The 15,860-nt window shown below is 39.9% G+C and overlaps 1 protein-coding gene across 1 annotated transcript; it reads right to left on the bottom strand.

Annotated features, from left to right (window-relative positions):
- Positions 1-264: 264 nt before the first annotated feature.
- Positions 265-11,128, bottom strand: C5H11orf97 (chromosome 5 C11orf97 homolog). The gene is made up of 4 exons (XM_034408739.3): positions 10,785-11,128; positions 6,470-6,574; positions 3,894-4,016; positions 265-525 (listed from the first exon to the last, which is right to left on the bottom strand). The coding sequence occupies exons 1-4, from the start codon at positions 10,951-10,953 to the stop codon at positions 521-523; spliced, it is 402 nt and encodes a 133-aa protein (XP_034264630.1). The 5' UTR covers positions 10,954-11,128; the 3' UTR covers positions 265-520.
- Positions 11,129-15,860: the final 4,732 nt, after the last annotated feature.

The raw sequence follows: 15,860 nt of genomic DNA, 5'->3' as shown, positions 1-15,860 counted from the left end.
ATTTCCCTTTCTCCTATCTCTATAAGCCTTAAGCAATTCATTCTTTACTGCACAGTTTAATCAATCAATAGTGTTTGAAAAAGCAGCACAGTTGTTCTCAGATCAAAACTGGCTTTGATGTAGGTCAGTATAAAATCGTACAAAGACCATGAGTAATTAAGCTCAAAGTTAATGTTTTCCATTTGCTCAAGCTGCCAGTGTGGTTTAACAACTTTGGAGGACCTTACAAATAGAAAATACCAACTTCAAATTTACTCGGAACGATCTGGAGAAATGGGACGTTTTTATTTTTGTTTTTGTTTTTGTTATAAATAGTGAATTATTTGGTAGTGAACTAAGTCATAGACATAGATGATCATCTTAGATACACTGGTTGGCAGGTGCATAGCTTCAAATTTTATTTTATAAGCAACTTTATAAATACTAAAATATAGTTGTCTATGTTCGGATAAATGTGACAGCCATAGATTTCCTTTTCTTCCGTGACTTCCATCAGAGGAGATTCAATTTTTCAGAATGACTATCCTAGAAAGGAGAAAGTATCAAAATTGAGATTCGTAAGTATTGCATTTGTGGAGCAGTTCTGTGACTTGTTTTAAACAAATAAATTTCATCATGAGTGGAAGGAAATCAAGTAATTCTTCCTAAATGGAAAGTGGAAATCTACTTAAGTTGTCATAGACATTCCTACTCATCCAGGGTCTTTTCCATTAAGGACAGAATATTAATGAAATATAAGTTATTAGGGCCTCAACAACGTAAATTTTTAGTAAATAAAAAATGAAGTTGTTCCCTTCATAAATCAGAGAAATCTGAACATGATTGTGCAATGGGGAATACCCCCAATCGAAAACTCATTTTAAAACCTGATGCAATGAAAAACTAAGCAACTCTAACCATAAATACTTCCAAATAAATTGCAGGGAGTTTTATTCCCAGATATATCAGTTAAATTGTTTGATTAAAAGTGGGAAGAGTAGTCCCAAAGGTGTTTTCTTTCAAAGGGCAAATGGGCTTTCTTGTTTTGCTTAAAGATGTTTCATCTCTCATCCTAGAAGATTCTGCAGTTTTGACTGAAGGGTGGAGAATGGAAGGATTTACCGTATTTTTCGGACTATAAGACATACTTTTTTGTCTCCCAAATTGGGGGCGAAAATGTCTGTGCGTCTTATAGACCAAATATTGCCAAAAAATGGGCTGAAAAAAGCCTCGAAAATGGGGTGAAAAAAGCCTCAAACATGGGCCAAAAAAAGCCTCGAAAATGGATTGAAAAAAGCCTCAAAAATGGGCTGAAAAAAAGGCCGAAAAAAGACTCCAAAATAGGCCAAAAAAGCCTAAAAAAGGGCCAAAAAGCCAAAAAAAAATGGGCCAAAAAAGCCCTAAAAACGGGCCAAGAAACCCTCAAAATGGGCCAAAAAAACCCTCAAAAATGGGCAGAAAAAAGCCCCAAAAAGCCCCCAAAATAGGCCAAAAAAAGGCTGAAAAGGGGCTGAAAAAAGGCCCGAAAAAAGGGAGGACAAAAACTTTTTTTTGTTGTCTTCCTCTTCTAAATTTAGATACGTCTTATAGTCCAAAAAATATGGTATATTCCTTGCAACATGTGGTCATTTGGAGGTTTATCTATGCCCTCAGAGTCACCTGAATCCTGCAGTTTGCAATTTTGTTTCTGGAAATCCTTTCATACTCTTGCACAATTTGGTGTGCCAAAGGTGTTTTCTTTCAAAAGGTAACTGGACTGTCTTCAAGCAAAATGAGAAAACCCGGTTGCCTTTTGAAAGGAAACACCTTTGGGGCACCATGACCTGGATGACTGAGAATCTCAATAGACACCTGGAAGAGTAGTGTTCGTATCTCAGCTCAACCTTGAAGGTCATTGAATGGATAGGTCAGTTGGGTCAGCTACTGTACATCAATCCTGAATATCAATGGGGAGATAGACGTAGCAATCAGGATTGGCCTAACATCTTATACGACAATAGCAATAGCACTTAGACTAATATACTGCTTCACAGCCCTCTCTAAGCGGCTTACAGAGTCAGCTTATTGCCCCCAACAATCTGGGTCCTCATTTTACCCACCTCGGAAGGATGGAAGGCTGAGTCAACCTTGAGCCTGGTGAGATTCGATCTGCCAAACTGCTGGCAGCCGGTGATCAGCAGAAGTAGCCTGCAGTACTGCACTTTAACCACTAAGCCACCGCAGCTCTTGTATTTATATACAATATTTCTGTGGGTTATAATAATCTTCCATTTAGCAGTGTTCACACATGAACTGGCTTCTAGTAATCAGGAACTAAAACTTCTAAAGATCTCCATCAAAAGGAAATGTATCCCCAAACCACAGAAGACAATCTAAAACTAGCCATGAATCGGAGGGCTGTTTTATATCTTCTGTTTAGAAGGCATTCAAAAGAATCTGTGTGATATAACTGAGAAACATGGATTAAACAGCCTTTCTGTTCCAGCTAATCCATCATCAAAAATTATTCAGAATTATTCAAATTATTAAAACAGCTGTAGTCCATTGGGTTGGTAATATAAGGTATAAACCCAGTTGTGAATATATGCTGCAGATCTAACTAAAAAAAAATCATTGTATATATATATATACTGTAAGTTGGAAAACTATCTTTGGTTATCTGGAATTTCCGAATACTGCTTTTGTGTTTCAAAATTGCAGGTAACTATTTGAAGTAGACATTGCAGGGGGAAAGATGTATTAAGCCAAAAACCTGAAGCAATGTTATAACAATTTTTAGATTAACATTTTTTTAAAAAAATATATAATAACTTTCCTGAGTTATAGAGAAATAGAGTTTTTTCCCTATCTCTTGACTGCCATCTGGGAACTTTCTTAATTTATGTAGTTTAGAGAAAGTAGCTCTCTTCTATTTATTTATCTAGTGTATGGAATAGAATACATGAATAACAATAATAAGATATATATAAAAGGAGCACATGATACTATGATACACATATAATGCAAATACGTTGTCAATTTTGTATGGTAGGAGGAATTCAAGAAATGAACCAATGTATTTCAAAATGTAACTTGTAACTTATATATAAGTTATATAGATTACATTTTGAAATACATTGTACATTTTGAAATATGTTGGTTCATGAGAATAGAATAAATATTCTACCGTGTTTCCCTGAAAATAAGACCCGTTCTTTTCTTTTTTTTGGTCTTTAAAAGAGGCATTAGGTCTTATTTTCGGGGGATGTCTTTTTCACTGTCTCACCTCGCGGCGGCAGCGCCAACAGCCCTATCAAGCAGGAGCCTGTGTGGCTACTGCCGGCCCACTTCTCCTGCGGCCACTTGCTGTTCCTCACATGCAGTGCCCCCTGGCCTCAAAGGCCCTGACAGCAAAACAAAGGCCGCAGAAGTGGGCCGACAAGACGAGTCAAATGTCAAGGTGTGGGAGGCCTGGCTGCAACTGTCCTAAAGTAAGCGGGGGCACGTGGGGCAGCTCCACCCCCATCCCCACTCTAGCTTGAGGTGGGGCCTCAGCCCACCTTGTGCAACCAGGTGCAAAGGAGTGGGTGGGGTGTTAACTAGGGCTTATTTTGGGGGGTAGGGCTTATATTGGACACGCATGTAAAATCAAGCTAGGACTTATTTTTGGGATAGGTCTTATTTTCAGGGAAACACAGTATATTAATAACTAGGCCATTTATCCAATTAAGAACAGTATTTATTAGTTGGAGAAAAGCTACTTTTTTTTCCTGCATAAGCTCTGAAATAGCAGCTAGTCACGATATGATCCAGTGTCTGGCGAGCTCGCTTCTATGAATGTAATGAATGTTGGCAATCACTATGTCATTCTGTTGTTTGAAATGCACATTTTTGGTTTTGGGGAGCAGGAAAGAAAGGAGATACTACATTCTTACTTCTTATGACGGCATGCCTGGAGTAGTAAGGTTGAGAAAGGAAGCAGCTTTGATTCTGTGATGCTGGGTTGAAGGCTCCCACGGGAAAATTTCTTTTCAAGCTCCAAATTCTTTCCAGAGCCACTGTTCATAACATACAGAAGAGCATTATTATAATTGTATTGTATTGCAACCACAACCGAGACGTGGGATTTAATCGAGGCAATCGCTAAGTGGAACATCACAATTTTATGATCTTACTTCAGCCTTTTTGGTGGTGGGGGGCTTTACAAATGGATTGCTTTGAAGCTTTTTGGAACACTGTAAGCAAAAAGGAAATGCTGAAAGGCCCCATTTAGGATCTATAATGTTTCATTTGCTCAGGGGCAGGAAGTGGTCCATGGCAGTGTACATGTAGTCCTTGATTTATGACCACAATTGGGAACAGAAATCCAGTCGTAAGTTTTTGTAGTTGTAAGCTAAGGCTCCCACATGAGCAGAAATGATTTTATGAACTTTTTTGCAGTGGTCGTTAAGCAAATGTGATAGTGATTAAGTGAACGTGGTGGTTATATAATAAATGCAAATCCATTCATTCAAATAGTTTTTTGCTAGAAACCAGCAAAAAAGTCACAAATGGCAGTCACCTGACCACGGAACACCACGACTGGTTGCCAAGTGCCCAGTATGCAATCATGTGACCATGGGGAAGGGGTGCACGGCCATTTAAGAGATGCTTTATGGGCCTTGAATTCACCGTGACTTGCTTTGGATTCATTATTACCACACAGACCAGCTCCAACCCCAAGAGAATAGATTACACACATACAATAACAAATCTATTTTCCATGTGATTTTATATTTATTCCCTGAAGCAGATCTATATTTAAAATTCAACTTTCTGCATATTCACAACGCGTTTCTGTACTTAGAAGTGAGAACTTGCCACATCAGTAGGAGGTTTTCAGAAATGAATTAAAACTGAATTATTCCAAAGGGTTTTGAAGAGCTAGCTAAATACCTGTGATTTTGCTTGTGGCTGTTTTTTGCTGTCACTATTTAATAATAATAATAATAATAATAATAATAATAATAATAATAATAATAATAATAATAATAATAATAATAAAAAAAAGATGGTGATGATGATGATGATGATATCTAGGATGCTGGCAGCAACCCATATCAACCATTAGCACCAGTAAATGGTATTTGTGATGCATTTTTGAATGTTCAGTTGACTGAGTTTCATGTTTAATGAATAAAGTAAATATAATAATAATAATAATAACAACAACAACAACAACAACAACAATAATAATAATAATAGATGATAGTGATATCTAGGATGCTGGCAGCAACCCATATCAACCATTAGCACCAGTAAATGGTATTTGTGATGCATTTTTGAATGTTCAGTTGACTGAGTTTCATGTTTAATGAATAAAGTAAATAATAATAATAATAATAATAATAATAATAATAATAATAGTAGTAATAGTAATAATAGTAATAATAGTAATAATAGTAATAATAGTAATAATAGCCCTTGGAGCAATACCCAAAGGGCTACCCCGCTATTTAGAAATTCTAAATTTGCCGGACTTGAACATTTTGACTCTACAAAAAACCACCTTACTCGGAACAGCCGATGATACCTTAACAGTTCCTACGTCCTTGGTTAGGACTCGAGCTGCTGAGCTATTAACCAGCCTCAAAGGCTGTGAATCTCACTAAAGATTAAATAATAATAATAATAATAATAATAATAATAATAATAACAACAACAACAACAACAACAACAACAACAATACAAAATCCAGCATAGTTATCTCATTTGCTGTGTATATTGTCATTTTTGTGTAGAATAATAATAATAATAATAATAATAATAATAATAATAATAATAATAGTAACAACAACAGCAGCAACAATAACAACAGAGTTGAAACGGACCTTGGAGGTCTTCTAGTCCAAACCCCTGCTCAGGCAGGAAACCCTGTGCCATTTTACACAAAGGTTTTTCTTAAAAACTTCCAATTTTGGAGCACCCACAACTTCTAGAGGCAAGCTGTTGCACTGATCAATTGCTTTAATTTTTTTTGTATCGATGTTCAGAATACGAACATTGTGCTCCAAAGTACAAAAGTATTAAGATATGAAATCTTCCCATTGTAAAGGTAAAGGTAAAGTAAAGGTTCCCCTCGCATATATGTGCTAGTCGTTCCCGACTCCAGGGGGCGGTGCTCATCTCCGTTTCAAAGCCGAAGAGCCAGCACTGTCCGAAGATGTCTCCGTGGTCATGTGGCCGGCATGACTAAACGCCAAAGGTGCACGGAACGCTGTTACCTTCCCACCAAAGGTGGTCCCTATTTTTCTACTTGCATTTTTTATGTGCTTTCGAACTGCTAGGTTGGCAGAAGCTGGGACAAGTAACGGGAGCTCACCCTGTTATGCGGCACTAGGGATTCGAACCGCTGAACTGCCGACCTTTCGATCGACAAACTCAGCATCTTAGCCACTGAGCCACTGCGTCCCATTGTAAGCACTTCCAAATTTGAATTTCCCCCCCAATTATCTTGTTTTGCAAAGCTTACCTTCTGAAGGGTGTCTGATTCTGCATTCATCCCTCTGGAAATACATCTCTTCCTCAAGGACTTCCCTCACTCTCCTTGGTGGTTCAACATACACAAACTTCTTCCCTGTTTTAGAAAAGACAATTTCAACAGATGAGCTGAGGAATTTTCAAATGATATGCCGTGTTCTATCAAAACAAAATATTTAATCAAACCATATTCTGATATTTTCTAAATATTCTAACATCTTATGGTGACAAGACATAATATTAAGGGAAAAGTGACCTGAAGAATAAAACATGCTTTATTTCCTTTTGGAGGAATTTATAAAAACCAAGTTTGGGCATTAAGAACAAGAAATGGGGGGTGGGGAGTTAAGTAAAGCTTCTATTGGTACGGCAAAGCAATTATTATCAGACTTAATCTGCGGAAGAAAGGTCTCTGAGACTGACTTTGAGGCTGGGAAAGAAGCAGAAATGTCTCAATATATTGTTATCAGTCAACAGACTTTTCAGGTCCCTGTTAAAAAACAGAAAGATTAGCTCTTCAGTCTTGCATTCTGGAGAAAAACTGGTTCAAACAGCTCTCAGAGACCTTTGGTGAATTCACTAATAAATAATTGCTACAGTTGGGATTTATTTGGTTTCTTAGATTCTGTGTATTAATCCCTGAATAATAATCCAAACAATAAATCAGACTAGACCTGGAAGAGACTATGGAGGCCATCTAGTCCAACGCCCTGCTCAAGCAGGAGACCCTATACCCGTGATGGCGAACCTATGGCACGGGTGCCACAGGTGGCACGCGGAGCCATATCTGTGGGCACGTGAGTATTGCTCTATCTCAGCTCCAGCGCGCATGTGCGCACCAGCCAGCTGATTTTTGGGCCTTCTGGGCCCACTGGAAGTCGGCAAATGGGCCATTTCTGGCCTCTGGAGGGCCTCTGGGGGCGTGGGGAAGGCTGTTTTCACCCTCCCCAGGCTCCAAGGAAGCCTCTGGAGTCTGGGGAGGGCAAAAAACGGGCCTACCGGGCCCACCATTAACCTTTTTGCCGTCATGTGCCAAAAGCGGGGGTAGGGCGTGGGGATGTCGCATGCACATGTGCGGGGGTGCAGGGTGGCATTGAATTATGGGTGTGGGCACACACACGCACAACCCTCCCATGCTCCCCATGCTTTTGGCACGCGATGGCAAAAAGGTTAGCCATCACTGCCCTATACCATTTCAGACAAGTAGCTGTCCAGTCTCTTTTTAAAAACCTCCAGTGATAAAGCATCCACAACGTCTGAAGGCAAGCTATTCCACTGATTAATTGACAGTTAGGACTTCCTAACAGTTAGGAAGTTTCTCCTCAATTCCAGGTTGCTTCTCTCCTTGATTAGTTTCCATCCATTGTTTCTTATCCTGCCTTCAGATGCTTTGGAAAATAAATTGACCCCCTCTTCTTTGTGGCAGCCCCTCAAATATTGGAATATTGCTATCATGCCACCTCTAATTTTTCTTTTTCTCTAGACTAGCCATACCCAATTCCTGCAACTGTTTTTCATATGATTTAGTCTCCAGGCCTTCGATCGTCTTAGTTGCTCTTCTCTGCACATCCCAGCTAGGGTGACTCATCATGATTGATGCAGAGCAGAATGGAATTGGATATCAGATTGAACAAACTTCTCAAACCAGGTGCTGTACAGAGCATCAAATCCCATTATTGGAGGAGACCAAGTGTGGGATGATATTTATCTCTTTGTAAAAGAGACAGAACAAAATCAGACCTGTTCACTTCAACCGTAGTGAGGACCTGTAGGAGACTGTAAATTCTAATCCCACTTTAGGCATGAAAGCTGGCTTGGGGTTACTTTGTGGACCAGTCCCTGTCAATCAGTCCAACCCACCTCACAGGGTTGTTGTGGTGAAAATAGGAGAAAGGAATATTTTATTTTACTGCAACCAATTTTGGTCACCACACTACAAAAAAGATGTTGAGGTTTTGGAAAAAGTTCAGAGAAGAGCAACTAAGATGATCAAAGGCCTGGAGACTAAAACATATGAAGAAAGGCTGCAAGATTAGGGTTTGGCTAGTCTAAAGAAAAGAAGAATTAGGGGCAACATGATAGCAGTATTCCAGTATTTGAGGGGCTGCCACAAAGAAGAGGGGGGTCAAATTATTCTACAAAGCAACAGAGGGCAGGAGAAGAAACAATGGTTGGAAACTAACCAAAGAGAGAACCAACCGGGAACGAAGGAGAAACTTCCTAACAGTGAAGACAATTCACCAGCGGAACAGCTTGCCTGCAGAAATCATGGGCGCTCCATCACTGGATATTTTTAAGAAGAGTCTAGGCAGTCACTTATCTGAAATGGTATAGGGTGTGCTTGAGCAGGGGGCTGGATTGGAAGACCTCCAAGGTCCCTTCCAGCGCTATTCTATTGTATTCTATTTTATTTTACTATGCAGCCTATTTCCCCTACAAAGTGACCACCACCTTGAGTTATTTATAAAAATAACTCAAGGTGGTGCAGGTGATTATGGGGGCGACATGGCGCACCCATGTAACACCTCCCCTGCGCGAGCTGCAGTGGCTCCCGGTGGTCTTCCGGGTGCGTTTCAAGGTCCTGGTTACCACCTTTAGAGCACTCCATGGCTTAGGACCGGGGTATATACGAGATCGCCTTCTGCTGCCGATAGCCTCCCACCGGCCAATATGCTCTCACAGAGAGGGGCTCCTCAGGGTGCCGTCGGCCAAACAATGTCGATTGGCGACACTCAAGGGGAGAGCCTTCTCTGTGGGGGCACCAGCCCTCTGGAATGAGCTGCCCCCGGAGATTCGTATGATTCCTGACCTGCGTTCCTTTCGCCGCACCCTGAAGACTCTTTTATTCCAACAAGCCGGGCTGGCCTAATAGGAATTTTAAATTGGGTGTTTGTTAGTTTTTAATTTCGTGGGCCAAATTTTATATATTTGTTTTCAAATTGTTCTTAAATTTTGTGGTGTATATATGTTTTAATATGGCTGTACACCGCCCTGAGTCCTTTGGGAGAAGGGTGGTATAGAAGTTCAATAAAATCTAAATCTAAAATCTAAAAATAAGGTGTGATTCATGATATAACGTTAACCTAACATCATATATAGTTCTTGGCTGATGTCAAAAAGCTTGGAAGAATAGATCTTAATATTGGGAAATCCGAGGGCTATGGATTTGGTTGGGAAGTTGAAAAAAAACAACAACACATCCAGGTGTAAGTGAATGGGGCAAACTGCTTCTACGCTGTTGCCAAGACAACGACAGGGGCATGCCCATGATGTCACCACCAGTTCCCTTTTAAAGAAGCAAAGGAGGGAATTCTCCAATCACCGGCCACAGCCCTGCTGGGTGCAAGGGTGCAACTGATCTATAGCAGGATGGGATGTAGGTCCCACCCCACCCCACCCCACCACAGACTGCATCTATCCAGGGGTGAAATCCAGCAGGTTCTGACAGGTTCTGGAGAACCGGTAGCGGAAATTTTGAGCAGTTCGGACAACCGGCAAATATCACCTCTGGCTGGCCCCAGAATGGGGTGGGAATGGAAATTTTGCAATATCCTTCCCCCAGGAGTGGGGAGGGAATGGGGATTTTGCAGTATCCTTCCCCTAGAGTGGGGTGGGAATGAGATTTTGCAGTATCCTTCCCCTGCCACGCCCACCAAGCTACACCACCCCCACCAAGCCACCCCCCACACAGAACCGGTAGTAAAAAAAATTGGATTTCACCACTGCATCTATCCCTTAATTCTGCAAACCGATCTGGCTATTATCTATCCAACAGGGGTTTCCCAGAGCCCATCATCCTCAGCCCACAGAGAAGTCTTTCCCTTCATTTGGTTTCCAACCCAGCCTGGGTTACCTATTCACTTCCAATTGCTGGAGCTGAAGCCCTACCTCCCCATGCCCCCCCCCACTCACCCCCCAAAATAAAACCTGGAGAATTTCCCCATTTCCGTGGATAAAAGCAGCGTGGAAGAGAAAGTCTGGGTTGAGCATTAACTCCCAAATGCTGCCTCTGAAGCCCTCCCTCCGCAACCCCCCCCCAAAAAACCTGGAAGATCTTCTCCACTCCATCAACTTCCAATTTCTGGGGCTGAAGCCCCCCCCCGTTTCTTCCCTCCCCCCCCCAAAAAAAACAACAACCCCAAACAACCCTGGAAATCTTCTCCACTCATCCCGTGGATCAAATCAGCCTGGAAGAGAAAGTCTCGCCTCCTCCAGGCGTGGCGAGGCTCTCCGGCTGCAACCTGAGCGACCCTCCAGAGCCAAGCCGGGCAAGGGGAAGCTTCCACCCCCGCCGGCCCACCACTCACAGGGTTGCCCCCCATCGTTGCTCTCGCCGTAGATCCGGTTCCCGGAGTCCCCCGCCTTGGTCTCCGGCGGTTCCCCGGTCGACGCTCGCATGTCTCGTCCTCGGCGGCTGCTCCGGCTTGCTCCTGCCAGCCGCGCCCAGGCGAGCGGCACGCGCAGGCTGGTTGCCATAGGAGCCCCAAGGTTGCTGCTGCTGCTGCTGCTGCTGAAGGGGAAGAGGAGGAGGAGGAGGAGGAGGAGGAGGAAGCTGGTGGGTTTTGCCCGCACACCCGGCAGAGCGGTGGCCCCAGCGGGGCGGAGCTAAGAGGGAAGCGCCCTTGTCCCGGGTCACAGGATAACTGAGGGCAGCCGCCTCGAGCGGGGGCGATCGCAGGTTGTCTTGGCAACGCCCGAAGCCCACCTGTGTGGCTGACCCAAGGTCTTCCCCAAGCTGGCGCCCTCTAAGTCTCCGGGTTATCACCAGCCTCTACCGCCACCCAGTAGCTCCTGGCAGGCCAGAGCGGCCAAACTGGCTGAAAGATTATAGATAGATTAGGGTAGTGTTAGATAGATGAGATAGAAGAGAGGGGGAGAGGGAGGGAGAGGAGAGAGAGAGATGATAGGGAGATGATAGATACATATAGAGATAGATGGATGGATGGATGATAGATGGATGATAAGATGGATGGATGGATGGATGATAGGTGGATGATAGATAGATACATATAGATACATATATAGATATTTGTTTATGTAAGTTTTCACGGGTATGTATGTGTGTATAGTTAATATTTCGGGTTTCTTCCCGTGTAATTGTGGATATATCCCTAAAAGGGATATAATATAATATAATATAATATATAATATAATATATATAATATAATATATATAATATAATATATCCCTAAAAGGGATATATAAGGGATATATATCCCTTTTAGGGATATATCCACAATTACACGGGAAGAAACCCGAAATATTAACTATACACATAGATAGATAGATAGATAGATAGATAGATAGATAGATAGATAGATAGATAGATAGATAGATAGATAGATGATAGGTAGATGATAGATACATATAAATAGATGGATAGATAGATGGATAGATAGATAGATAGATAGATAGATAGATAGATAGATAGATAGATAGATAGATAGATAGATAGATAGTAGGTAGATGATAGATAGATAGATAGATAGATAGATAGATAGATAGATGATAGGTAGATGATAGGTAGATAGATAGATAGATAGATAGATAGATAGATAGATAGATAGATAGATAGATAGATGATAGATAGATAGATGATAGGTAGATGATAGGTAGATGATAGATACATATAGATATAAATAGATGGATGGATAGATAGATAGATAGATAGTAGGTAGGTAGATGATAGATAGATAGATAGATAGATAAATAGATAGATAGATAGATAGATGATAGGTAGATGATAGGTAGATGATAGATACATATAGATATAAATAGATGGATGGATAGATAGATAGATAGATAGATAGATAGTAGGTAGGTAGATGATAGATAGATAGATAGATAGATAGATAGATAGATAGATAGATAGATAGATAGATGATAGTAGATGATAGGTAGATGATAGATACATATAGATATAAATAGATGGATAGATAGATGGATAGATAGATAGATAGATAGATAGATAGATAGATAGATAGATGGATGATAGGTAGATGATAGATACATATAGATATAAATAGATGGATAGATAGATAGATAGTAGGTAGGTAGATGATAGATAGATAGATAGATAGATAGTAGGTAGGTAGATGATAGATAGATAGATAGATAGATAGATAGATAGATAGATAGGTAGGTAGATAGATAGATAGATATAGATAGTAGGTAGGTAGATGGTACATAGATAGATAGATAGATAGATAGATAGATAGATAGATAGATAGATAGATAGATAGATAGATGATAGGTAGTGATTATAGATAGTGATAAGTGTCCAGAGTTAATTTGTTGTAGAGTCAACTACCAAACTCCCTTGATAATTTTCTGGGCACATTAGAAATAATGTAAATAAATACATAATTCTGCTCATAAATTCAGAAATCCTTATCTATACAATAATGAAACAAAGTGCTGTTTGTTTTGTATTCCAATATGATTCTATACACATTTATCCAAAATTTCTCTTGCTAAGTGAGACTGTTATTAAGTGAATTTTGTCCCATTTTAGAGCCTTTCTTGCCATGAATGTTAAGTTAATCGCTGCAGTTAGTTTACACGTTCGTAAAGTCAGTCTGGCTTTCCCGTTGACTTCGCTTGTCAGAAGATCGCAAAAAGTGGTCACATGACCCTAGGACTCGGCAAATTCATAAATATGAGTGTCAGTTGCCAAGCATCTGAAGTTGGAACAGGGTCATCTTTGGCCTGCAGGTGGTTTTAAAGTTAATGGTTGGAGGAGCCTATTGCCAGGTTGTGTGTTCATCACTAAGATCTCTTCCATCAAGCAACTTGGTGGGGTACCCAGAAAGTGTGTTTGGAGGTCTTGAAGCCACATCTGCCTGAAGTTTATTTTAGGCGACATTAAAATAGTGTGCAGACATAAACATTTTGTTCTGCCAGGCAGTGACAAAGGGAGTATCACCTGCAGAATATGGATGAGAATATTAGGGAGCTAACTGTGCTTGAAGGAAAAGCATTTGGTCACAGGCCAATGAAGTAAAAAGTATTTTGGGAAGAATGAGCCAATGAGATAGAAAACAAGCTATATTTCCAATCCAGACAATGTGCTCTGGAAGTCAGCCAGGAAGTGCCATCAAAAGAAGAATCATATTTGTTTTGCTTGATTCTTCTTAGATAGGGAAATCTAAGTAAAGATCTCCCTATCTAAGATAATAAATTGATTATATTTAAAATATAAGATCTAGGTTACTGCTTTGCTGTGTTCCTTACAGCACCATCCTCTGGCTGTCCCTATTTAAATCTGAATGAAACCCTGAAATCACAAATTTGGCTCTTCCCACAGAGATTGGGTCAAAGTGTTGAGTGAATCACAGATATATTTTAAAGAGGTATTTTATGGAGCCGAGTGATTGTCCAGAGCTACTAGCAGTTTTGTTTTTGAGATCTGACGTGTTGATTTGATTTTAAACTTGATGTAAGCTCAGAATAATTATGAATTGGGTATATATATATCAACAGGAGAAATAAACCAATAAAAAAAATTTAAGAGTTACATAAATGTTGAATGATGTAATTTATGTCAATTTGCATAATGAGATCATTATAATCATCATCATGATGAGATCATTATTCAAATAACATATTTCCAATAACAGGAGTGCTCATTAAACTACTTTCACTCCTCCCAGTTCCCACCTGCTTCATCTCCATTAATTCCCCCATCATCTTTGAAAGTGAGCTGCAATTCAAAAAGTTGCCAATAAAGAAGAATATTTGGAGCTCAGGGTTGAGGTCCTTGGTTCTCTCCGAGCTTGCTTGTTTTCTTGAAGGTGTTTCATTAACCAAACCAGGTAACATCATCAATGCTCAGGGTGCCCAAGGAGCTGCTGATACACCTCTACAGAGGAATTGTACAATTCTACAGAGTCTGTCATCTGCACCTCTATAACTGTCTAGTTTGACACTGCAACCAATCAAGATACACAACGGATAATTAGAACTGCTGAAAAAAAATAATTGCTACCAACCTGCCTTCCATTGAAGACCTGTATATTATATGAGCCAGAAAGAGGGCTGTGAAAATATCTACAGACCCCTCGCATCCCGGACATAAACAGTTTCAACTTCTACTCTCAAAACGATGTTATAGGTAGGGCACTGCACGTCAGAAATAGACACAAGGAGAGTTTCTCCCCCCCCCATGCCATCACTGCTAAACAACGAATTCCCACAACACTATCAAACTATCTAGAAAGGCAGTATTACCATCATTATTCTCATCTTCCCTATTTCCTAATCTTCTTATAACTTTGTTGCTTGTATTTTATGATTTATCGTTTACTTAGTATCCTAGTATGATTTAGGTTGATTGCTTATTTAGTATCCATGACTAAGTGTTGTATCTAATGTTTTATGATGAATGTATTTTTACAATGACTATGATCATGATCTATCACTATTGTTGTATGTACACTGAGAGCTTATGCACTGGAGACAAATCCCTTGTGTGTCTAATCACATTTGGCCAGTAAAGAATTCTAATTCTAATGATGTTCATCATTTAGCACTGATGATGGTTAATGAAACATCTTCCAGAAAACAAGCAAGCTCAGAGAGAACCAAGGAGCTCTCAATTCAAAAAGGTTTATGCCTTTTAATGGAAGTTTTTAGTTGAAAAAGACACTGCTGACCAAACCATAATAAAGTTCTAGTTTTATCAATTACAGTGAGCAAAATTTAACAGCTTTTAGCAACAGCAAATCTCTGCTAGTTCATTTAAATATATTACACAGCTTTTTGAATCTATGCTATAGACTTACAATTATTTTAAACTTCCTTCATGTGTTCATCACTTGCAATCACAGAATTCTGGGAGTCATTGTATAACTAGCAGTTTTTTTATGTAGAAATAGCTTTCTGACAGAACAATTAACAATTTTCTTTGGGAAGAGTTAAGTTACCTCAATGGGTTTTGTACTGGTTTAAATTTGTAGTGTAATCGTAACTAGTGGTCTGATGACCCGCTTAATTTGATACACAGATATAAAATGTGGTAAGAATGTCCAAGTTAGAAACACATATTTACAACTTCAAATATTAAGCTGCAGTGCCTTAAGGTAAGTGATTGCTTCATAATTTAAGCCTCCACTATTAGCAGTATTTTCTAATCTTTAAAAATTGATATTTTACCAATTCTGGCATACAGTACTTGGAAATCCAAGGCATTAAATCAGGGTGATGTATTGGCATTCAGTTCTAATAAACTACAGATTATGTTACAATATCTTCTTATATCTAATCACAGTTAAAGAGTTCCTCTAATGCCAATAAAACCTGCATGATTGTAACAGAACTGGGACTTCATACTGCAATATCAGTAGGCAACGAACTGTTCACTAAGGTTTGTTGCATCCATCAAA

This window comes from Pantherophis guttatus, chromosome 5 (genome assembly GCF_059756535.1).
Source record: "Pantherophis guttatus breed Tessera chromosome 5, ASM5975653v1, whole genome shotgun sequence".
Lineage (NCBI taxonomy): Eukaryota > Metazoa > Chordata > Lepidosauria > Squamata > Colubridae > Pantherophis > Pantherophis guttatus.
Note: the sequence above shows the minus strand (reverse complement) of the source record. Positions and strands in the feature narration are given on the sequence as shown.